Source organism: Clytia hemisphaerica, unplaced genomic scaffold (genome assembly GCF_902728285.1).
Source record: "Clytia hemisphaerica strain Z4C2 unplaced genomic scaffold, Clytia hemisphaerica genome assembly, whole genome shotgun sequence".
NCBI lineage: Eukaryota > Metazoa > Cnidaria > Hydrozoa > Leptothecata > Clytiidae > Clytia > Clytia hemisphaerica.
The window spans coordinates 3,090,253-3,116,842 of NW_027103562.1; the positions used below are offsets into that span (position 1 = coordinate 3,090,253).

The following is a 26,590-nucleotide window of genomic DNA, read 5'->3' on the forward strand; positions in this document are numbered from 1 at the left end:
GGGTAATATTCGATTGCGATTCGATTACGTTCCACAATCGAATTGCAATTATTCAAGAATAAAGCCAGACGATCTGAATTGAACGGAATCAACAATCGAGCCAGTCGAACAACAATCGAACCAATCGAATATTACCCAGAATTTTGACCTTCGATTGAGATTCGATTGCGTTCGACAATCGAATTTCTATCGGTCGATTGCGTTAGATTTGGTTCGACTGGTTCGATCGTCGATTCCGTTCGATTGAGATATCGTCTGGAGAATCATATATATTTTGGTTTTCATGTTATTAGATGCTGTTTTAGAGCTTTAGAGCCAGCCTGACCTTTTAAGCTTTAGCCTGGCCTGGGGCGGACACCAATATAATCTATCCTTTCGAAAATAATGGGCGGCAAGGTTATAAACCAAAATAATTGAACTTTAATCAAACTAAAAAAGACGAACAAAGATTACCATACCAAAACAAGTGATTTTAATGTGATTAATCTTGAATACTCCGTTGAAGGTCTCTATTAATGAATTCAATAGGAAGCTTCTTTCCATGGAAAGTCAAAAACAACAAAAAAGAAACTAAAAACAAGTAAAAACAATCTTCCATCGCATCATCGAACAAACGGAAAAACCCAAAAAAACTCTTCCACAAAAAAAAATTTGACCACGCGCTGCAAAAAGCTACCATCTTTGTATTTGTAGCCTAGAATCTGATCATCTAATTTTTTTCTGCTCGCGTGTATGCGAGATGGGGAAAAAAAATTTAGCGGGAGGAACAGATTTATAAAGCTCAAGGACTAGGCTGCTGACATCCACTAACGGATTCGTGCTCCTTATAGATACCTGGGGTTTTGTAGAGGTCTGGGATTCAGACTACCCAAGGGTTAGATGTCGTGCTTAGGCTGAAAAGTGTGCCGAGGTTAGGTAGAGGAAATCCTACCGAAGTCACGTGACATCATATCATAATAGAATTTCAGCGGGTTTTCGAAAACAATAGCAGCAATATTTTTTGCGATGTTCACTTTTTTTGCTTGGAAGAGTTTAAAGCACGACATCTAGCCATTCGGGCTTTACAGAAATCTGCAGGGAGGACGCGAATTTTATCTGGCACACCACACCGAACAGATGCAAAATATTCATCTGATAACATCGTCTAACGAGACGCTAAAGTTGACGTCGAATCTTTCCTGCATCGGACTGATATAAAGAGATTATTGGCCAAATTTGAGCCCAGCAGTCCCTTCGTTCTCTATCTAAACCCGAGGGGTAAATCACGTACAGGTACACCTTCCTAAAAAATCACAAAATCACAAAGAAAATCAAAAAATTTCGTACATCTTTTTTCGAGTAATTTAGCCCCTGTCTATAACCCTTCCCATATGGTGAAAATTTTCCCGACCTTCAGAGCTTTATATATTAGACGTTCAGAAGAATATTTCAACACCGAGTCCCAGATTGCTTCCCTTCTTGCCCTTGTATATAACTTATTGTTGGAAAATCAGATAATGGGGCGACATGTAAAGTGTTGTTATTCTCTTGAAACAATTAATCTAAAATAATTTACAATTTTGATTAGGATTAAAATAAATAAATAATTTAATTGATTTACAATGGGACCCGATATAATAATTTAGTTTTTAAAATAAAATTAATCATTGTTATTTTTGTTTACTATAAATTTCAATTTTTCAATTTTCATAATTATAATATCAAAATTTGAACAGAACTTGTTAAAAGTGTAAACATTTTGCAGATTACAAATACTGAAGCATCCCAAGGGGATTACTTACCAACCTTTCACCCATCGAATACAGCGAGGGGACAGGAAGCTCCTTAATGCAACAATGAAAAGATCAAAATATTCTAGATACGATATTTTAATGACTTAATACTTGTAGTTCTACTATACCCTATAAACTCAAAAGCGCATTATACAAAAATGTTTTTAACTTGACAGCCTCAAATTCCAAATATTTTGGTTCCGGAATTTCGTCGAAGGGAGGAAGCAAAACTCATCTCAAAAGTCTAGGTCACGTTTTTTTGCTCTTATGACAGACCAGATTACAATAGCAGGCGCTCACTCTCTCGTGAAATAGACTTTAGTATTCTAATTTCGTTAAAAATGATACAGCGAACTTTTCACTAATTCGAAATTCAATTACTCTGTGGTTTTTCCACTTTCTTTAGTATCAGTACAAAACCCTCATAGGATATTCTTAAACCTCTCCCGTAGACTTCTGGTTTCAATTCATATTTAGTAAGATATAAGATCTTCTTAAAATTGACATTAAACCTCTTCCACAACATTTGGTATTAGGGGGATCATCGCCCTTCTGGTTGATAGAGCAATCATAACCTTAGCATTTGGTATTATGGAGATCATCGTCTTTACGTTTGATGGCCAAATCATATCTTTAACATTTGGTATTAGGGAGATCATCGTCTTTTCGGTTGATGGAGCTTTCATAACTCGGCGGAGGAGAGCCTGTTTGGATCTCCACCTCATCGTCATCATAAGTCTCGTTGTTGTAGCCTACAAATGGCGAAAGGTGAAATTAGAGCAATCGTGGTAGAGCTCTCGGCTATAGTGCACAAGGATGTGGGTTCAACCCCCCAGCCTAGTTAAGATTTGTCTGTAAACAGCCCCCCGATATCTACGAAAATTTCAAGATTCATTGCCGTAGATAGCGGTAGACATCCGTATAATGTTGTACGTGAAAAACCCTCTGGCGCCTCTGGTACAAAGTAGGTTGAGAGATACGGTGGAGATGAAACGATAAGGTCATTAATAAGAAATAGCACAGGAAAAACCACAATGTTCTAAATTCAGACCGTGTCCTCTAACAGTTAGCTGTTATTAAACCAAGGACTATAGGAGATTTGAGCTCAGTAGATAAGTTACCAACATGATTATGCTTCATAGTTAGTCTGTAGAAAGATGTCGTAGTTGGAATGAAAGCTATAAGAAATTCTCGCCATCGTCAGCTATTACCGAGTTATGTATGCGAGATAAATCGAGGGGAACGGTATGAAGCAAAGTTGACAAGTCTCCAAAATCACCGTCCACTTTGCTCGGCGACGGTAAAAACACCAAGATACCGTCGTCTGTTTAGGCGAGCAAAGGCGATATAGAGCCGTATATCAATTATCGACTTTGTTTTGTATCATTTCACTTACCGTCGCCCTCGATATCCTCCGATACATAAACTCGGTATTTGATGATTGATGACTGGCTTCTCCTTACATAGTATGTATTGAGCAGTTTAGGAGTTGTCTCGTTAGAAACGTCTTACGCTATTGTTTATACTGTCTACCAACTTGCGAGACACTGATACACAGTTTTTCGGATTAAGTGCGTTAATTTGGCGTGAACCATTAGAGAACATGGCCAACGCACTCTCACCTCACCTCAGTATTGTGGAATCGATACCTAGCTCAGTCACGAACAGACTTCTTGAGTTTCTGTCTACTCTCTTACATGGTATGTGTTGGCCCGGGCGAAGATTCATTTACTGAATCAATGCACCGAATGGGAATCGAACTCTGACCTCCTGGACGGAAATGTAAGCCTACCTGCTTCTTCTTCTTGAATTTCTTCGGCGGTCTTCTCTTTGATCTCCACCTCATCTAAAGCCGCTTCTGGATCTCTCTTTGTGTCCATCTCCGAAACTCCTGAAAATATAAAGAATTGAGTCTTAAGTAGATTAGGAAGAGACTGTGGCCAACTAGCCCGATAACTCTTAGACGCAGGGGACAAATCTTGAAGTAACTTCATCGTGTAGTCCTCAGGCTAAGTAGACGTATGACTCTTAGACGCAGGGAACTGGGTCTGATGAAAATTAGGTAGCTAGAAAATCTGGTCAAAATCAAGTCACTTTATCGTGTAGCCCTTAGGCTTAGTATTCGTGTAGTTTTTAGACGCAGGGAACAAGGTTCAATTCTTTTCGAGGTGCAAATCCTCCTGGTCCTCCATCAACTGGGCTGTCAACGTTTTGTGCACAGTCTTCGTCAACAGGACCATGGTTTTAAATATTCAAAAAGCATCATACAAACTTAATAAGGCCTACAAATAATTTTACAAATCAAACAGCTTTAAATCCAATCTTTCTACGTTTTAAGAGCCATAAAAGAACAATAGCAGTTACCCTCAATAATTCGAATTGGATTCCATATCGGTCTCTAATATTAAACAAGAAGCCTGTTGGCTTGAAGGCCCAGCGAAAAGTAACGTGTTGAAAACGAGCGTGCAAAACAGCAAATGTATGACCCTGTTGGCATGGATCAAAGTGAAGACAGGGAAAATTTTTCCAAAATCACCGCTGTACTTCTCATTGGTTAGACGCTTGAAATTTTATTGAATGGTCTCCTACCAACCGGCGCAGGTTCACCCGGTTGAATACTCTCAGGTACCGTGAGATTGGGTAACTTGCATCAGTGGAGGGTAACTTGCATCAGTGGAGGGTAACTTGCATCAGTGGAGGGCAACTTGCATCAGTGGAGGCTAACATAACATGCATGACATGCATAGCCCTCAAATGAAAGACCTGGCTGGTCATTAAAATACAGCTACGCAGCTCCGCTCGCAGCTCTACTGTAGAGTACATTTTTGTTTTGATTTAATTTTGTATTTTAATGACCAGCCAGGTCTTTCATTTGAGGGCTATGCATGTTAGCCTCCACTGATGCAAGTTACCCAATCTCACGGTACCTAATAGTTGGGGGTTTGGAATAAGCGGGGTGAGGTTGGAAAAAATCTCAAAACTTAATAAGCGGAGGGTGAGTTGGAATAAAAATGTCCTAGGTGGAAAATTTCCATAAATTATGCGCGCCCATAGAAAAATATTTTTAAAAACCCGCGAATAAATAGTGAGTGGGCGCTTTTTAACCAATTAGGTGCACTCACATATTCAGGAAGAAATATCCCTGCAGGCATGTTAGTTGGACCAGACCGTAAACCAGAAAAATAATCTTTAAAAAACTAGACGATAAAATAGTTTATGGTCTGCATATCAAGGATAATATAATTCATGAGATTTAATGTGAGTTAACAGTTAATGTGACAGATCCAGAAATGACCATTTTCACTGTTCATGCATTGTAACCATGAAAAATGTTTCAATCTAGTTCAAATTTACCCATGAGCTGCATTTTAGTGTCAATTAACAGATTCCAGAATCAGTTTATACTTTAAATTGCAAATAATCATGTGAGTCAAGTTTGAAAAATCAAGCCACCGATCGTTTAATGCGACAGATCCAAAAATACCCATTTTATTTAATATACGTGTAGAATCATGAAAAAAGTCCTAATCTTGTTCAAATTTACACATGAGCTGCATTTTAGTCTCCATTAACATGATTCCATAATCAGCTTATTTGAAATAATTCTGTGTCGAGTTTGACAAATCAAGCCACCAATCGTCAAATGAGACAGATCCAGAAATAACCATTTTCACGCGTAGCCTCATGGAAAAAGTACCAATCTTGTTCCAATTTACACATGGGCCCAGAATCAGTTTACTTGTCAAATAATTGTGAGTTTGAAAATTCAGACCAGGTCCCCACTACTGAACCGTTGAGTCTTGTTACAAGCCTCAACAGCGACAGATCCAGAAGTGACTGACTGTTTTCTTAGCATCAAGAAAAAAGTTCCAATCTTATTCAATTTCACACATCAGCTGCATTTCAGTTTATTTATTTCTATATCAGAAGCCATTATTTCCTAAAAATTTATAAAGTCTTTTTGACCATGAAAACAAGAAACTAAAAATGAAAGTGATTTAAGGTAGAACTTTCACTCATAAAACTTTATGAAAACTTGAGTAAAGACTATAAGATATGGCAGAATGTTGAAAAAGGTTTATAAAGAAAAATAATTACAAAATTTCTTTGGTTTGAAAGTCTCTTGACCACTAAAGCAAAGAAAATGTTCAAGAAAGTATGAATCAACCTCCTCGCTTCGACCGCCATCTTGTTTTGTTTTGAAAATTGTTTTGAAGGAGCGCGGAATCAGAAAATATATCTTTTATAGCCAGTATCCGACTTTAGCCAAGCTTTTCCTTCTCCAGACGGCAAAATTAAAAAGTGTGTTACTGGTTTTGAGCGCCGTTTCTACCAAAACGGACAGACAGATACACGGACGGACGGAAAAGTGCTAATGAAAGGCCCTATTGCTAGCGCTGGGCCAAAAAATATGTAGAGCTAGAAACACAAACCTTCTTCAATAGCGGTGCTTTTCGTTTTGAATGATGACGTCATGGTAGTACTGATCTCTGGCTTCTCCTTCTTTTCTGCTGCTTCTTTCTTCTGGCGTTTGCGTTCCGCTGTAAGAATGAAGAAGAAAATTTAGTTTAGTGAAAAATGGACTACTTTTCAGTTTCATGGTAAAGGAAGGACATAGAGAAACTCCTAATTCGTGCCAAGTCCCCTAACCTGCTGCTTTGTTTAAGACTTTGATAAACTTACCAGTTTTGTTATTACACCCAGAAATGTGGTTTGGGTACGAGATTGTGCTTCAATCTCGTACTCTGAGCCACTTGCACTACTTTTTGAATTAACTACGTTGATGAGCGCTATCAGAACCATAAAAAGAGCAAACTACAAGACAGGGTTTCATTTCGATTGTGTTTACTCTTGAAACCCGACAAAAAGCTTTATCAAGAAGTCAAAAAAGTCTCTTTTCAAACATTTTATCTGGGGATGAACTATAAGAAGCATAAGGAGAGCCCAACACACAACGTTGGGTGTCCGGACAATTCCCCCCTGGTGAATTCCCCCCGGTGAATTCCCCCCGGTGAATTCCCCACCCAGGTGGTGGTGAAGTTTTTAGACCCACATGGACTGTTAAACCCGGGGGTACTAGGGTTGGCGAATGAGAGGTATGCGCGGACGGGACCTCCGAAAACCGACCCTTAGAGACTTTTTGAATTTTTTTTTTCGATTTTTGAAAAAAAGTCATACCCTTAGAGAGACTTCATTACAATTTTTTCTCTGTAAATCAAAAAATTCCCTGAAAATCCTGAATTTTCCGCCCTTAGAGAGACTAATTTAAAACTTTCAATCGAAACAAACCTCCAATTTTAGGGTCAAGGATTTTTACAAGTTTTAGAATCACAACGCCAATTTTTTTTGATTCTGAGAAAAGAACTGAAAGATTTTTACATGATAGTCATCTACACAGATTTTTATAAGATAAATAGTAAAATCGCTTATTTCAAATTACATAGTTTTTTAGTTCACCAGGGGGGAATTAACCGGGTGGGAATTTTCCGGGGGGGAATTCACCAGGGGGGAATTCACTGGGTGGGAATTCACCGGGGGGGAATTCACCAGGGGGGGATTGTCCGGGAATCCAACGTTGTTTCAACGTTCATCTAACATTATATGGACGTTATGAACATTAGATAAACGTTGAAACAACGTTGTGTGCCAGCTGGGAGAGAAGTGAAGCGAAAGATCATTTGTGATGTGTTGTCACCTTTTTCGGCCTTCTTCTTTTCTCGTTTTTCTTTCTTCTCTTTCTTGGTGACTCCTGGTTTCATCGGATACTCTTGGATACCTTTTGAATGAAAAGAACGTGTTATTTCTTGTTTATAAGGGTAATCAAACTGGGCTTAATGGAAGATACACTTCAATCAGCGCCGAAATATATTGGCAAATCTGGGTATTTTAACGTTTTCCACAATTTAAAGGTCGGGCGAGAATTGTAATTTCAGTACTTCAACTTTGTTTCATCGGATTTTCGATTTGGGAGGGGTTAAGTGACTTCCAGGCTATAATCTCAGCCATATTGGACTATTTTTGAGTTTTTAGATCCTGAGATACTAAGGTCTTAAGTTTTAAGTCTAATGTTAAAACTCAGAGTTAAAACTATACCCTTCCAATCGTACGTTGATTTTCTAGATCCTGACTGACTGAGGACGATGGTATATACCAAGTGATCTCTGTACGTGTTACACCTTAAGTATTACAGTAAGAAATGCAGTGAAAAGCAAAATTCACATCGTGTATCCCAGGCTTTATTACGTTACTGATGGAATATTACCGAGTTTATGTATCGGAGGATATCGAGGGTGACGGTAAGTGAAATGATACAAAACAAAGTCGATAGTTGATGTACGGCTCTATATCGCCTTTGCTCACCTAAACAGACGACGGTATTTTGGTGTTTTTACCGTCGTCGAGCAAAGTGGACGGTGATTTTGGAGACGTGTCAACTTTGCTTTATACCGTCCCCCTCGATTTATCTTAAATACATAAACTCGCTATTATCTTGCGATATCCAGCAAGCATCGGTAATTAATCAGTAATCGGATTAATATCGGGGAAAACCGAACTAATTACCTCTCTTCTTTCGGATGATACCAACATAGACTTTGGGCAAGATCAAACAAGCGATAAATGTGAATCCGAAGACATTCATGGTGAAGGCGAGGACGACAGCTTTGTAAACACCATCCACGTATCGGAATGTTGGCAAGAAAGCCACAATAATGATACATAAAGCGATGCAGGAGAAACTGAGAAATTTCGGCTGAAGAAAAAGAGAAAAGTTTGAATTGATATCAACCTTTCAGGGGATCCTATAGCCAATTAGCTCGACTATGATCATCGGAAGGTGGGGAATTCGAACCGAAGAACTTTGTTTGTGACCATTTGGCCATTGCTTGTACGTTTTGGTTGTGTATATTATCACTACCTTGAAGGTCTCTTTTTTTACGCTACGGGCGAAATTCTTGATCCGGTTAAGTTGAGAACAAGTGAATCTATATCTACATTACTAGTTAAATAAGCGAGATGATTTTTCTTTTGAAATTCTGACACACAATGCCACATAATGTTATTTTATTCTGCTATACAGACTAGCACTTACCTCATAGAAAGAATGATCAGCGTTTCGCTCACGGAAAGCGCAGAAGGTGGCGATGATGAGGATGATACAGGGGATGAAAGTGGAAACCAGGCGAGCTGCTGTGAATTCAACTTCACATTGTTTTTCGATCAAATGAATACCAGGTGTTCGGAATTCCCGGATTTGTTTATCATCCAGATAGATCCATGCAACGATTGATGCCAACTCCAACAGAACAAACAAAAATAACACAAAACCTGGAGTGGAAAAAATAGTAAACGTGAATTATTGATATTATATGATATTATTATATTATCTTCAAAGTCAAATTGACTAAGGTATTCTATAACAGAGCGAAAAAAATCAAAATTCGTCAAAAATCGAAAATTGGCCGGGCACTATCCGGGAAGCTACCTTGGGCATCCGGATTAGATCCAAGGCAGCCCTCCCTTTGCCAAAATATATTTGAGCTTGCAGAAATCACTCACTTGTGTTAAATAAAAAAAGCTAAACTTCAAAAAATCTGCTTGTTCGTTCAAATCGACTTAACAGAGTAGGTTTAACATGTAGGAAGGTATATGTGGCTTCCTGGCTAACTAAACAAAATTGCATGAAAAGTACAATAAAATAAGCCATAGTATTTACATGGACAAATAAAAAGAAAAACACATCTCTATACCTTGAGTTGCGGTCATGTTTCCTCTGAAGAATTTATCACAATAATACTGAATATTGGAGCACATGGCTTGTGTCTTGGTCAACACAAATGACGTATAGATCATCAACAGAACGAAAAAGTAGCCGTTCCTCACTGAACAAAACATCAAAGTTGGTTCGATAATGTGCAAAGGGCCATAACCGAAAGTGAAGAATAACAACACACAAACAAAAGTCAGCAAATGTTTTGATTTCTCATGGACTGTCACTAACTCCCAGAAACGGTACATAAAGATGCAAGTTGCAATACTAGCCAAGATACCCAGACATGAGATGATAACGATTGAAAGACCAGCAGGATCGTCAATTTTTAACCATTTGATGGGTGTCTCCAAACAACGGATGTTATCCAGTGTATGATGGTAATTACCTAAGGAAATTAATTTCATTTTATCAACTCACGTGGTACCTATGGATAGCGAAGACCTTAAATCAGAGTGACTCACGAAAGGAAAACGTAATGCGTGAAGATGTGATCAGTGGTTAGGTCGTCGTTAGCGTTATACAACTTCGATTTGATGATAGTATGGTCACAGATTTTTGTAAAGCCCCGAAAGGCTAGATGTCGTGCTTTAAGCTCTTCCAAGCAAAAAAATATTGCTGCTATTGTTTTCGAAAACCTGCAAAGCTTTTTTTTGGTCAAGAGCTGAAATTCTATTGTAATGTCACGTGACCTAGGTAGGATTTCCTACCTAACCTTGGCACATTTTTCAGCCAAGGCACGACATCTAGCCCTTCGGACTTTATATAAATCTATGAGTATCGTACTTTCAACACCTAACGCTACATGATCGGGTCGAACTTAGTCTACAGTAGGGTAGAATGACTCCAATCGACCCTGGGTTAACTTTCATGGTAGAGGTCAATAGATTTACAATAGATTTACAATAATATTCCAACCTCTAGAAAATGAAAATTTTTGACTAGCGTCGCTTAAGGTAATGCAAAGAAATCGACAGAGAGTAGGCCTTCCATATTCGAGCTTGACAAACTAAAAAGAAAACCTTATGAACGTTAGAAAGATGTTGTTTGGACGTAAGAATAGGCTTACCACACGGTTTACACTCTTCAGCCATTTCGTGACTGGTGTGATTATTATCGGTGCAGGCGTGACAATTCCAACAACAACTACTTCGACCCACCACTTTGTAACCTGGTTCACAACGATCGCTACATCGGGATGCTGGGATGTCTGTTTCCACCTGAAATAGTAACGTTCACTACAAGTTTTACGTACGCGTTTTTCCTTTAATCCGTTAAGTGCTACTGGTATCATATGCGATTTTTCTTTGTAATGCAATCCCAATGCAATGTTCAAATTTTGAAAAATTTGTAATTTTGGAACATTGGTAGTATAGCAAGCTAGACGACTAATTTATACATAGTAGAAATAAGGCAAAAAGTAATGAAGGGAACAATTTTAGTTTATACAAACTAAATCCCGTATTATTATTATTAGTATTGGTATTATTAGTATTACACGCATTATAAACGACTCCAGTCTAGAACATTGGGCTTTTCCAGACAAAGCAAATTTTGTAGATTTTCCACTAATTCCTAGGGACTATATCCTTCACCCCCATGCACGGACATTTTCTGGAAGAGCCCATTGCATAAAACCTTTTCGGGACAAAGTGGGACATGTGGTAAAGTAATCCATTTTTGGGTTTTGCTGAAATGGAGCACCAAGCCTTGACTCAGCTCCTAGTAACTTATTATATAGACCATTACTCGAACAGTTCGAACTACTCGAATTTACTCGAACAAGTAAAGTTCGAGTAATTCCTTTACTCGAACTTTTGGAAATTTTCAAAAATTTGTGTTCGAGAAGTTCGATTGAAGAAATGTTCGAGAAATTCGATTGAAAAAAAAGTTCGAGAAGTACGATTGAACAAAAGTTCGAGAAGTTTGACCGAAAAAAAGTTCGGGATAGTTCGCTCGAAGATAAGCTCGAGAGGTTCAATCAAAGAAAAGTTCGAGTAATTACCAAAAGATACTTTTAACATACCTTAGAATCCAAAGTTTGAGTAAGTTCCTTACTCGTTTTTGAAAAAATTTGAAGAGTTCGAGTAATTTGTTTACTCGAATTTTACTTGTTCCAGTAAAAAAGTGGCTAGGAAGGTTCGGAAGGTTCGAATAGAGTCAAGAGATTACCCAATTTAAGCTACTCATTCGCTGAGTTGGCGCGGCTCGACTGGGTTTTAATCAGTCAAGATGGACTAAAAGATGAAAGAGTAATATTCTAACCTGTGAACGATAAAGTTAAGGTTATCTTACCCAGTCTCCAGAGCCATCAGTTTTTTGTCGGCTGTTGTTGAACCACTGAGGCCACACGATTGCTGATTCATTCAATTTCAGTTCAGTTCTTGAATTATTGTACAACGCCCAATGTCCGACAGGAACATATTCAAAAGCGCCCGTCTCGTTATTGAAGATCAAGTTTTCGATAGTGTAATAAGCATTGAGTGGGTTACCATCTTTGGTGAAAGAAATGATCTCGCCTTGTTCGTTCGTGAAGTTCGTCTTAAACATCTGTTTTGTGATGCTCTGAAAAATGACTTGTTTATTTTACTCAGATATTCTTTCAATCCAGTATAGCTCTTGTCCGTACACAGACCCAGTATCTACGCTAATTTCAAAATACATTGCCGTAGAGGGTCTGTTGTCATTGTCTTTTCTCATTTGAAACTTTTAAAACCGACCGTTGCGATGAAGTGTTGGTGAGAGAAGGTAGACGATGAGAAAAGTTTTGCTATATATGCATCATACTTCTTCGCAGAGGTTTCCGTACGGGAATTAGACAATGCGTACAGAGTGTACTACGAAGCGATTAACGTGAGATACACTCTGGTATATTGAATGAAAAGGGATTCAATATTGTTTGTCATATCGAGTACAATATAGGTCAAATATTGTCTCGTAATTGAACAGGATTTCTTATCACGTGCAACTCTTCGTGTTTGAAGGTAAGTATGAGACTCTGTTAAAAACCGCTTATATTCGAATTTAATCGTTTGCACATATTTTAAGCGCTATGTATATGCAATCACATGTTAACGAGCGCAATTCGAAAATAATGGCACGAGTGATTTTTTTGTTTTTAATTTTCCGAGTCCGAAAGGACGAAAGTTCTCTTTGAAGGCGCGCCAAATGTGTAAAAATAACCCATAGTGCGATTATTTCTTCACCTCTTTCTTTTGCTCAAAAATGCCCCAACTCTCGAAAAAATCTATTATCAAATGAACCATATTATATACATCTCTAAGGTTGTCACAGATTCTAAGGACTGACCTCCAGTTATAAATTGAGTAAAACTTACAGCAGTCTCAAGATTTTCAGTGTCAATATAGCAGGGTGAATTATTGCATTGAGTTCGAACCACCTTGTGAATTGCATGACCAAGAGCTGTTGTAGCATCTATCAGTCTAAGATACAGGAATAAATGTAAGGAAAATTGCACGCATAAACACTAAGTTGTATAAATAAGAATATCAAATAAACGCTCACATACTAAGATACGATGTCGATGTCAAAGAATCTCTTACAACACTGCGACAAGAGTCAAAGTTGCGTATGTTCACAAAACCACTAACCACTCTGGTTAGGTCTCCTGATTTTAGTAAGCCTCGAAAGTGTAATTTTACCGAGTATGAATGTCACAAGACAAATAGACTAATCCTACCTATCAATATTTCCAGGCAATTTCTTGATATCTGTTAAAACGGCGGCCACCGATATATTCTTAACTTTACCATTGGTATCTGGCTTGCAAATAAAAGTATTTTTGTCCAGTGAAATGCTGTCGATATTACATTCGAATGGTTTGTTTTGTTGGATGTATTTGCGGAACCAGAAGTTACATTCCCAATTCTCGATGACTTGTTCCGTCATGTAGTCCACTAGCTCAGTCATTGGATACTTTTTGATTGAGATAGACAGGATACCGACCGCTTGGTTGTAATACCGTGAAATGTTGCTTGAAAAATGGATAGCGGCTGACGGGTTCCATGATTCACTTGTCAACCAGATGCGCTCAAGAGGCGGTTCTAGTGAGAGATGGTAAAATATATGAAGGAAGCTGTCTCGAGAGAAGATTTTTCAAAGAAAATTTACAATAGTGTAATCACTTCAGCTTCGTAATATCAACGATTAAAAATTCCTCTGAAGAATCAATGTCTTAAAAACAAATTGGGATTTTATTGCCTGTATCGCTGACTTGAAAAACCTTAAAAAAAGTACTAAGCTTGCAAAAACATAGTCTAGACAGTTCTAGAGTAAAAGTTAAGCTTGAAACCAATGAAGATAAACGCAAAACGAATCTAAAACGAAAGAGTGTGCGGAAAAAGTATTCTGCATTGGATTTGCAAGATAAGCTAACAACCTCGTGAATATAAAGACTGGCTTCAAAGAACATTTCACTTACTCATTGCTGCAGCTTTCTGGAGAATCAAATCACCAAGTCCTTGAACATACAAGAATAGCACCACGACCTTGGCTTTCTCCTCCTTTGCGATCTTTTGGATGACACTATCCACCTTTTCACCAGTTTTGTCGGATTGGTAAGGGATATATTCGTCCTTGGTGATGCAAATTTCAAGAGGTCCTGCCTCCTGTTTCAAGTCGGATACACCTGTAAATTGAAAAGTTGTTGTATTAATGACTTCTAGATCAACTTCAACGCTTACAGGTCCTAACTTCTCCATATATTGCTTGTCCGAGGTAGCTATTTATTTTTAGCCGGAAGCAACCAAAAAAAACACCGGATGTTTGACATAAATTTTGAATCTAATCATTAAAACTAGTGGTAAACACCCGGGCTACTTTGAGTGTTCCCGTATAAAACATTACGTCATGAATATAAAGAATAGATGCTAGAAAATACGCACAACTTAATTATCCCATTTATTACTACAAAACCGCCAGCTAAAAACTGTCTTTAGCCTATATACGGCTAAGAGCGGCAAATCTCTGGAAAGAAGATTTACCGACTATTAAGCATCCTCTAAAAGAAGCACGAATTCGTTAGAGGATACCAGCAGCCTAAGCTTTCAAGGCTTGTCGCTTTGAACACCGGTAATACAAAATTTCTTCTTGCTCTAGGACTGGCTTCTACCACTAGGACGTTATTAGTGAATTTATATTATTATTTTTCATCTTGTAATTTCTAAAAAGCATAAAAAGTTACTGTTGAGAATACGAACCTAGTTTTCCATAATCATCGTCTGAGCCGACTGCGAAGATGTAATTCCAGTCGAACCTCTTGAACACTTTTAGCATTGCTTTGATCTGATTCTTGTCCGATGGAATTGTCCGGAAAAACGATTTGTAGAGGTCTCGCTTACTCAACAAACGACTCGATGATGCAGGGCTGACCTAGATGTAAATTCACAAACAATTTTACAAGATATATTGATGGCATATCCAGAATCACAAAAATTTCTTCTTTCAAGACTCGTTAAATAGGGACGGAACTAAAACGAATAAAATTCGGATTTCCGCATAAAGACAGAAGAAAATCGGATACTCTATAGCCTTAACAATCTAGACAAAGTGATTTGTGTTAATATCCAACCGGGAATAATGGTTAAAGAGAATTGAAATCACTCCCTTGCGTATGAGAGGATGGAATGAAGAGACAGACGTGACATAATGACGTGAAAATAAAAACGTGACATAATGAGGCCAGAATAAAAGGTGCTATATCAAGAATGTTTTCTCCTGCATGGAGAGAGAATGTGACATCAGATTATCAGAAAAGAGGTAAGGAGTATTACCTTTTAGCCATAGATTTATAAAGCCCGAAAGGCTAGATATCGTGCTAAAAAGTGTGCCGATGTTAGGTAGGATCACGTGACATCATAATAGAATTTCAGCGCTAGACCAATCAGAAGCTTCGCGGGTTTTCGAAAACAGTAGCAGCAATATTTTTTGCGGTATTCACTTTTTTTTGCATGGAAAGCTTAAAGTACAACATCTAGCCCGTCGGGCTTTATAAATCTATGCTTTTAGCTCGTACCAGTCCCGTTGAAAAAACATCTCACTCACCTGAGGGATGGAGTAGAGCGACATGAGACTGGCTAAAGGGATGGTTGTGAAACTCATGGCTGTTCCAATTAAAGCTGATGCGCGTTGAATCTTCACTGCTGAGTTCAAAGGCTTCGCGTCACACTTCAAAAAGTCTGCACGACAAACCGAATTCTTTCGATGGAAGGAGATGACTTCGATCCCTCTTGCCATCGTTGTCGGTAATTGTTGACAAACATCGTCTATCTGAAGACCAATTTTTGCATATTCAGCATATTTTGGGTTTGAGTTGAATTTCTGTATGGCGTAATTCATAGCGAACGCCCTCACTACGCCCTCTCTATTTACATAATGACACTTTTTGTTGGATCTTTCTTCAGTCATTGTAATGAGAGCTTGGATGGTGAAATTCCCTTCCAAGATGGTGGTCAAACGATCTGAATTACTCTCAGTTTTGTCATAGTCAGCTTGCCCAGGACATTGTGCGCATGCGTTATAACTGAATGCGACGAGAACCACAAGTGATAATTTGGTCGAAAATGAAGCAATTCGCCACATCTTCAATTCTTTATATGTTTTTCTTCACGCGACATACATTTCTAATTCTCTAAACAGAATAGAATCGTAAGATTACTTGGCTGTCCAAAAGTAAGTGAATTTTGACCGTTGTTCAAATTATTTCCAAGTGAGACAGAGTGAAGCCGCAAATTCGAAAAAAGAGCCTCGTTTTGATAAAGTTATAAATAACAACGCCTTTTCGTTCCTGATCCCACAGTCCGAATCTTACTATACTAAATCAGATTAAGTCAACACTTCAAAGATAACAATCCCCCTTTTTTCACAAAGTTAGTATTTAAGAAATCGGCGCGATTTTATCATATAAAGTAGTAAAATTTCTGATACCATGGTCTACAAATTAATATACTGGCATCGATAAGCCAGACATCTAAAAAAAGACTAACTGTATTTTGTAGATATTTCTTTTCACTCAGTAACACAAAGCTTGACACGTATCCAGGCGCCGATCCAAAAAGCTATTGACTGCTAATTTCCACTATGTTTAAACATAACTTGAGGTGAAAATACTTTCAGCAACTAAAACATACACACAACTTTCTACAACTGCAGTACCCTCGTCAAAAATGTTTGAAAGCATTTTTAACAGACTAGCGATAAAATGAAATGAGGTCTTTTTGATAATACGAAAGAAAATTATTATCATCATAGTCTGACTATATAGCATACAATCTATATTATGTCTTGCAGGTTAAGTAAGGACTTAAACATCTATTATTTAATGCTTACATTTAGTCTGACTGTTATAATCTGTCTATGGAAAATAGAGAGCACAAGGTGACGAGTCTCGTTAAATTAAAGAGTTTCGTAGAAGAATAGAATTTTTCCATGCTTTGCTAAGTAACGCGACTTCCGCCATTACAGAAGCAAACCTTCGATTAGCGTTAAGGTATTGCCTACAGATCTAAATGTTAGCTTTCATAATGGCGGAAATCACGTGACTTAACAAATCATGCAAGCCCTCTATAGACAGACTTTATTTCACCATTAAAAAATAGCAAGTAGCTTTACATCGACTAGAGTCAACTTCTGAGTGGAATTCGCTTTTTCATATTTTTTGATGACGCTGAGTCTAGTGAAGTAGTACTAGTAGTACTTGACAAGGTCGCCTTGTTCGAAAGAAACAAATTAAAATCCCAACGATCGTGAAGGTTACTTGAAGTTGAAAAAATATAATTAAGAAGGGAACGAATATGACATACTTTCAAATAATAACCACATTACCACATCCATTTTTTACATTTTCCACAATCTAGCAGACTGTTTTAAAATTTAAAGCTGCGACATACACGTTTTTTATAAGAACAAACTATATAAGTACATAAAGCTTCGATGGCCAAATGTTAAGAACATTTTAAGGCTTTGTGGAGTCTAAAACACCCGATTTCTAAGAAAAATGGCCAAAAATGCTCGGAAATTGGTCAAAATTAGAACATATTAAGAACATTTTTAAGCTTAAAACTCCAAAAGTTAAGAGCATCCAAAGGCTTCAAAAATATTGGATGTTCTTATAAAAAAACGTGTATACTACTGGGCCACTTACTCGCTCCATCCAGCCAAAAAGCCGGGCTAAGCCTTACCTGGTCAAGAAAGCAGAAGAAAGAAATTTATCTGTAATTGTAAACAATAAATTGGAATTAGATGCATAAGAAATTCCCTACAAATTCAGCTCTTCCAGTTCTATCAGACATCCTTGAATTACTTAAGCTGTTAAAATCACAGATATCTTATATAAAACACTAGATAGAACTACTCCTACCTTTCTCAAGCTTCAGCCAGGGACAAATAAGCTCTATCTAATGTTTTATATAAGAAAAATGTGGTTGAATTGAGCTTGCTACGGTAGCTATTCCACTAAGTTATGATTTGTTTGGAAGAAAACCAATTTCTTTGAAGAGCAGATCATAGCATCCATGTGTCAAAAATTGATAATATTTTATTCAAACAAGAATAATAAATAATGAATTTGTATTTTTCATTAATCTAAGAATATCATTGCAGGGAATGAAAAATATCGGATCGAATATCTCAATCAGCCTAAAGAGAAACCGCTATTCTATTTCGTTTGAATAAATTTTTTAAAAAGTTGTAAACTTTCTAGTTATTGGTTAGTGTAAATAGGGAATTAATTAAAACTTCAGTTACATCTCTGAATGATCATGCGTTTACGATCCAAGAGTTTTCCTATTGATCAGTTATTTACCCCATCAGCCCTTTTAACGCTGGCACTTATCGGTGTCATCTTTTCGTCGCTGGAGTAAAAAGGGCCGGTGTAAAGGATCGGAGTTAAATTAGGGCCGGAATAAAAATGGAAAAAAATTGAGCTTTAGCGTAATAAGGGAAGGCGTAAAATGGGCCGGCGTTAAATTAGGACCGGCGCAAAAAATGATCGATAACTTATATTTAGAATTCTTAAAGAGAATTTACAGTTTTAATAATAAGTGAGAGTAGAAACTATAATAAACACATAATCTTCTTTTGCAAAATAACGAATAAAAATATGCTTTTTTTTGGCTTAAATTTTTTAATCCAACTTTGATCACTTTTGAGACTTTTCTCCAAACAAAACAAATACAATGTATATTGGACCTACCTAATGATAAATATGGAATGGAAATAGAAAAGTAAACTAAAATAAGAAACGTATAGGAACTACAAAAAAACATTGTCATCAAAATTCGACAAAAATACGAGAAATAGTTTATCAGCATAGTCACTCTTGATTCAATGAAAATCTGCAAAAACGACGATTTCCGGCCGCAAATTTTTTTTTTGAAACCGGGCTCCGTCATATTTTGAGCATTACCATTTTGTATCATTGTGCAAAAAATCAGCCAATCTGAGAAAAGCTTGCATCAGACGGACGGGCGGAGGGACGGAGGGACGGACGGACACGGGTAAATTTAAAGGACCTCCGAGGTAGGTCAAAAAAGGGACGTTACAGTATTTTGTAACTACTTCGTCAATGATTAGTTATCTTAATACGAATTTTATTTATAAGAATATCAGGCTGAAGTCTAGCTAAGACCTATAAAAACATCAAACCTGAAGAAATGCTAATTTTCACTCCTTTGTTTTAAGAAAAAAACCCTGTAAGAACCTTGCAGTCTAGAAACTGTGGAAGATTAAGAAAAAAATTCACTGAATCTTTTTAAAAAGCGTGGGCGAATGAAATCTACCAAGTCTTTTCCGTGTAACCAGCTAACCTGTTGCCACCTATAACATAGCATATGGTTTTATACACTTTATCAATCCTAAAGAAGTCACAAAAGGTCGAGTTTCTCGTTTACAGGAAGTAAACACCTGGCAAGAAAAGGCATTTAATGACAATCCTCCCTGACAAGTTCTATTCCAGTCCCCCTCGCGTTTTAAGAAAAGTCACCACAATTACTTATCACTGTCACTCCAGGATCAAAAGAAATTCATCCAAAATTTTCTATATCTATTTTTCTTTTACATTCACAAAAGAAATCTCTACATAGAATAGTTTTCCATCCAAATATCTTAATTTTATCCAGAAATCCTCAACTTAAAAAAATCATAAACGGTAGCAGGAATGAAACAATATCGTCGTCAAAATCTTTTTTTTTTTTCCTGACAATTTCCACGCACGTACTTCTAATCTTCAAATAAAAAACCTAAAAATAAAGACTCAAACCAATCAAAAATCAATTCTTAGGTCTATAGCTTAAAATGAATTTTTTCATATATTTTATTTTCCCTTTTTTCGCAAACACGGCAAGAGATTCCTTATTTTTCTTATCTTGAATATTTTTTTACAATCGTTTACAATTTTTGGTTTTTCTTTTATATTTTTTATTTAGACCTTGATTATTTCGACCCTGATATAAATTACACCATAAGTATAAGAAACAAAATTTTTATTAGATCTCTAAGTCAAAAAAGGCATTGTTTGGGATGGAAATTCGACTGTTATCAAACAAAAATTTCTCAAATCATACTGACGCAAGTTTCTTACAAAAAAATATTTATCTTTCCTCAATGTTATTATTAGGGCATTATCATTTTTATTTTTTCCAATTTTAATTTTTAATCCATCACTTTCACTAACTTTAAACCTTTATTCGACTTTTTTTTTCAATTTCCAATACAAGACTTAAAAAATACAAATTTTCAAAAAGGGGCTAAGCTTGGCAGGTGGAAATTATTTTAATGAAAGACAAGAATCTCCCATTGAGAACACCTATAGAAAATTAATTATAAATGTTTTGGGAGTTCGACCTTTTAAGAAGAAACTTCCCATTAAAGTATCTATTCATTTTCCTTTTTGACGAGCTGATAACAATTTAGAAAGAGCTTTTATCTCATATCTACCACGACCTCTGAGCCGAGTGGTATAAAATAAATGCAACATTGAGCCCTCTTCAGCCAACTACTGTCGCTTTTTTATAAACCCCATTTAATGAAATGATACTGAACACTTGAATCATCCAACCTTACTGAGGCCAGATCATGCAATCCCTTCCTGGTTTCTTCCCTTTTTCTTTGATGCATTACTTCCTCCTGGAACTATATCCCTTCCCCTATGAAGTATCCCTCTTCCTCCATAAAATTGTGCCCATCCCTCCTTGAAATAGCACCCTATCCTACTTGAAGTAGCACCCCCTACATGAAAGAAGTATTCCCCTTCCTCCAAGAAATAACACCCCTTCCTCCTTGAAGAAGCACCCTTCCTCCAAGAAGAAGCACCCATCCCTCCATGAAATAGCACCCCTTCCTCCTTGAAGCAGCACCCCTTCCTCCAAGAAATAACACCCATCCGTTCAAGAAAAAACACCCATCCCTCCATGAAATAGCACCCCTTCCTCCTTGAAGCAGCACCCCTTCCTCCAAGAAATAACACCCATCCGTTCAAGAAAAAACACCCATCCCTCCATGAAATAGCACCCCTTCCTCCATGAAATAGCACCCCTTCCTCCATGAAATAGCACCCCTTCCTCCATGAAATAGCAAACCAAGGCCCTACAAGTTGGTCGCTGCTTTTACTACCTTGCTCAACTTTCATATTAAAATACGCCAAGGTCATATCTTTATTAAGATTTAGACTGTTGTCTGACGCTAGCTAGAAACATCAATTATAATAAAATATATAAAAGGGCAGGAAGGTAAAAAGTAGACTTGAGATATAATCTCGGTATATTGATCTTTAGTCAAAATATTCTGGAGACAAATCTTTTCAATGATCAACGTACCAAATCTTCAAATCAGATTACACGCTTTCAAGTAACGAGCCCTGGAAAACTAAAAAAGAAACAAATCTAAAATCTAAAAAAAGAAATCTCAATAAATACGAGACCTTCAGTCTCTGACCCAGTTACACACACTTTTTGACATTCACTTTTTTGATTCCAAGAAATTTGCCCCCTTTCACCCACTTTTTTATCAATAATTAATTTAGATGAAAACCCTACCAGAGTGTATCTCACGTCGTTTGTAGTACTTACTAGTCCACTCACGTCCTAAGTCCTTAAAATAATCTTTGTGACTGACTTAGTGCGAAATTCACGTTAAACATTCTACCACCAGAAAAAAACTATAATTACTCAAAATGAAGAATCGTTTATTATGAAGAACCGCCAACTAAACAGCAAAGGTCGAAAATTACAAAGTCGAAAATTTGGCTGACAAACACAGCTGACTTGTTTAAATGAAAAAATGAATTTTAAAACATCAAAATTTAAGATATGAAATTGTATCCATGAATAGTGTATTACAATTTTTCTGTACTACAATTTTTGTCCTTGGTTCCTTGGTTCTATATAAGTTCCAGCAAAATCACCCCTATTTGCCAGTAACAGAAGAAATCATCAAATTTAAAAAATAATTCAAATTTTCAGACGTTACTCAAGTTTTACAATTGATATTCGAGAAATTTGGTTCTTATAATTCAGGAAAACTACTTGGTTTAAAATCACTTGTTGAATAAATAAAAATGAAGAAAAAGAAGAAATTAAACATGAACATTGAAAAGAAGGATAAAGGTTCGAAAGTAAATAGCACAAAAAAAGAAAGAAATTAATTTCCAAATTTCCCTTTCATTTTACCTGGATTTGAAAGGATTTAGAACAAAAATATTTGCACATATTATTAGACCAGTACTCTGTACCAGAGTACAGGTGAATTTTGAGATTAGCCGCAGATATCGGGTTGGTATTAGACTGAAGGGCCTGAAGAGGCTCTACAGGGAACAGGTTGAATAAAAAAGTCAAGCCATAAGGAATTTTTGTCCAAAAATTAAAAAGTGCCAGAGATATCTAGTATGTTCAATATTTTACCAATCAATCCGTCGAACCTGAGCTTAGTTAGGGGTTGCTTTACCAATTTTGCTTGATGGGGACTTTATTTTTTTAAATATGGGGGCTAGTTTGCTAGGGGAGTGTTGAGTGACAGAACTGGGGGCATAGCTGATAGGTTACAAATATTTTAGATTATGTTTAAAATCTATGCCGTTGGGAAGGTTTTGACCCCTCTTAAAAATTTTTTGCCTGCGCCGCAATAAACATATTGAGAATTTCCACGCAAAACTTTTACGATATTTTGCTTTGTGAAGGTGAGGTTTTTTAATTTAACCTGGGGCTATCTTCCTTAGCCCACCTTGAAAAAATGGTTAAGATAAAATAACTAACAATAAGGTTGACGTTTAAAAATAACTTCAAAAAACAAACGAACTACAAACAAAACAGGTGGGAGGAATGCTGGTATCCTGGCCACAAGCAAACACGACTGAAACTTATACAAAAAGTGTACAAAGAAACTAAAGAATCATCAAAATTAAAGGAATAGTGTATTGCTACGCAAATCAAAATATTATGGTCACGTGTCTGGAATTTGATTGGTCGAGCGCGATAAAAGTTTACAATTTGATTGGTCGAACGGGATTTTCACTTTCGTTTTCGTAATCTAAACAAACCGAAAAATACTTTGCGACATAAAAAAGTTGGGAGGGGAATGAAAAATCTTTCGTGTAATTTCTTCTGTCTTCTATCATACTTATACTGTATGAAGGAAATTTTCTGTTTTGCTATGCCAAAATTGATTCACAAATGTAAATACTACACAAGAGTTTTTCTATACACAAAGAGATTGTGAGATGAGAAGATATAAACAGTTCTTTTTTGTTTTCCTGTGTTCTTTGTGTTTCATCAAGAGCAGATGAACGAAATAACAAATAGTAAATAAAGCATAAAACATTTTTTGAAAAAAATAACATCACATTACAAAATTCCTGTATATACATTTGGATTTTGAAAACTATAAAAAGTATTTACAAATTCTTTATGGCTTCACTTTTATCAAGAGTGATGCAAAAGTATTTGAATAATAATATGACCTCCTCTTTGAAGTTGCCTTCCAAAATATTTCTTTCCATTCAAAAAAAAATTCTCAATTAAAGCACCCTCAGAATTTTTCACACAGTAGCACTATCCATACCACTGTAAAAAATGCAGCTATGTCCATCCATCACGAAACAAACTGGTACATGAAAAATACGTTCAACTGTTCCCAAATCATAGCATGTACGAGGACTTTCAAAAAGGGTGCAGAGATATGTAGCTTCAGAGTCGAACCATGCCAGAAGCACAAGAAGACAAAGTCCCTTGATCGATGGTTTGATCTTAAATTTTCAATGATAGTCACAGGATTTTAAATTTAATCAAATCAATGTGTCCTACTGCTACTTCCTCAACATTATTTCATAAAATTCCAAATCAGTACAATATGATGCTCAGAACCAGACAGAGTCTTTCATTCATCGTAGAGTTACTTTTCACTTCATTTTATTTGGTTCGTGCAAAATCTCATTATACAGTGCTTTTATCGAGAAAATAATATCCACGTTCCATGATTATATCGAAGTATTCTGAAGTTATGTAGACTACAGTCTCCAGAGTTGATTTTTCAAATCATTAGATGAACAAAAATGTCCCATATTTTTAAGTACGAACCATGAAAATCTTCTTTGAACAAGGCTTTCTTGTCTTGATGAGTTTCATTCACTTCTCAGATCCATATATGCACACTTTCGAGAGATGAACAAGTCTTTCTTGTCTTGTTGATGAGTTTCATTTCACTTCTCAGATCCATATGCACACTTTCGAGAGAAAATAGAAATCTCTTTCTCCTCTTGAGTGTTCAAAATTGACTACATTGTTATTTAACTGAAAGAAGCAAGAGAAGAGATAGTTCTGTATAAATTGGTTAGCAAAAGAATTTAACCTTGATATTAAATATCTTCTTGTATCTTCAGCATCATAGAAAAATAAACATTGAAACTTTCCATAATGATAGCTCAATAATAATATGACCTATTTCAGTAAATATTAACACTGCTCAGCCAAAAAATGATCAATGAAGATCTCGTAAAGATTGCAGTTTTTCTCAATAAAAATTTTCCAGTCGCCATTTTCTTCTAGCTCGTTTTTTGAGCAAGACTAGAATCTCGTTCGGTTTTTCTCGCGCCCTTGACGGGAAATACTCATTCGGGTAGTTTTATTTTTTGCGGGAAAAACGTGAGCGAGTTTCTTTGCTGTCGAGTTCAACTGTAGCAATACACTATTCCTTTAAAAACCACAAAACCTTAAAAACCACAAGTAGAAAAACCAATAGAAATGAAGCTATCATCACAAGAGAGTAAGTTTATTGTAAGTACACCAAAAATCCTAACAGTAACATACCTTGTTTCGCACATCATTGTATAATCTATTTCCTCTAATTCCATTTCAGGAAATTTCACTTTTTTCAGGACAAAAGATAAAACACGATCAGATACTGAAGATGAACACCCAATAATTCCATCCAAAAAACAAGAAACAACAAAACGATGGGAAGATACAAACCAACGTCTAATTACCATCTTAAAACAACTGACAAATCATCCAGCAAACTAAAGAATCACTCAATTAAGATTCCAAAAAGTTAAAAACAAAGAAGTAATCTACCCAACTTTTGATCTTTAAAGGACTTAAAGGCGGGATAGTCAGATACCGTTGGTCCACAAATAGCTGAAATATCTTAAAACAGTTTTCTATACGGTTTCTAGATAGATTATCACGTCTTGAAAATATTTAGGCAAAAGTATTAGCAGCGTTTTAAGCGCTAAGGATGTTAGATGCTATCAACAGGCCAAAATCTTATCTGATTATCTACCTTTTGCATCTCAAAACCTGAACTTTGAAATAAATAAAAAACACGCTTTGGTTCACCAAGACATGAATTGGAAACGCTTACCTTTTGACGGATGGCCTCTTTCTCTCTCTCTCTTTCTTGCCAAAGATGGTAGACCATTAGTGCTGATTCATCAAGATGGCAGACCATTAGTGCTGATTCGTCATCATCATATCAAGAACCACCAAATGAAAATGAAGACATTGTTATCTTTCGATATCTTTCGTTGGTCTCCAAAGGTTTCAAATAAATGTTTGTTATTTGAGATTTTGTCTTTAATTATTAAATTATGATCTAGAAATAAAAAGAGACATTTTGACATAGTTCATGAACTTTCACAAATAAAATGTTAAACAGTAGACTTAGATGGCTTAGATAAAACATCTTCGAAAATGGTTTTTGAACAAAGACATTTATAATACCCTTAAAGTAATTATTTATGGATCATCAAAATATCCAAGCAGACTTAGGAAATATCAAGTTTGAAAATCAACACTGACGAATTGAATGCAATCGAATTTAGCATGGAAATCAAATCCTTTTCCTCTCAGATAAATATATTTACATTCGTTTAAAAATGTTTTTGGTGACCTATCTATAATGATACTTTAATAAAGTTATATTGTCTAAATGATATCAATCAATCAATCAATCAATCAATCAATCAATCAATCAATCAATCAATCAATCAATCAATCAATCAATCAATCAATCAATCAATCAATCAATCAATCAATCAATCAATCAATCAATCAATCAATCAATCAATCAATCAATCAATCAATCAATCAATCAATCAATCAATCAATCAATCAATCAATCAATCAATCAATCAATCAATATGTAAAAATGGTCTATCTACACTACAACTAAAAAGACAGTGAATAAAACTAGTGTAAAAAATGCAAAACTATCAAAATAAATATTGCAGTATAATATATACATTGAAATCAATGCTTCAAAATCCTTTTCAATAAAAACATTACCTATTACATTACCTATTACACTAAACTACCCCTTTAATTATTAATAGGTTGAGCCCATGCGCTAAATTTTAAAGTTTCGCTAATGACATTATTGGTTAACTTTGAGTCTAAGAGCTGCTCAACGCATCACTGTTCCCAGCCGGTTCTAAACCCTCTAAATCGCTTCAGCACCATAGAAATATGCTAATTAGAGCCTTTGGAAGTAGCACACTCGCTTAAAAGGTCACGTTTTTACGTTTTTTGCTTAAAAACGCCTTAAA

General features: G+C 36.2%; 1 protein-coding gene across 1 annotated transcript; it reads right to left on the reverse strand.

Annotated features, from left to right (window-relative positions):
- Positions 1 to 1,509: 1,509 nt before the first annotated feature.
- On the reverse strand, positions 1,510 to 25,640 carry LOC136800749 (metabotropic glutamate receptor 3-like). The gene is made up of 15 exons (XM_067057405.1): positions 25,408 to 25,640; positions 15,604 to 16,189; positions 14,760 to 14,931; positions 13,982 to 14,188; positions 13,241 to 13,604; positions 12,878 to 12,983; positions 11,836 to 12,105; positions 10,610 to 10,760; positions 9,521 to 9,928; positions 8,863 to 9,098; positions 8,334 to 8,523; positions 7,468 to 7,548; positions 6,206 to 6,313; positions 3,565 to 3,663; positions 1,510 to 2,524 (listed from the first exon to the last, which is right to left on the reverse strand). The coding sequence occupies exons 2-15, from the start codon at positions 16,138 to 16,140 to the stop codon at positions 2,406 to 2,408; spliced, it is 3,048 nt and encodes a 1,015-aa protein (XP_066913506.1). The 5' UTR covers positions 16,141 to 16,189; positions 25,408 to 25,640; the 3' UTR covers positions 1,510 to 2,405.
- Between the last annotated feature and the right edge of the window lie 950 nt (positions 25,641 to 26,590).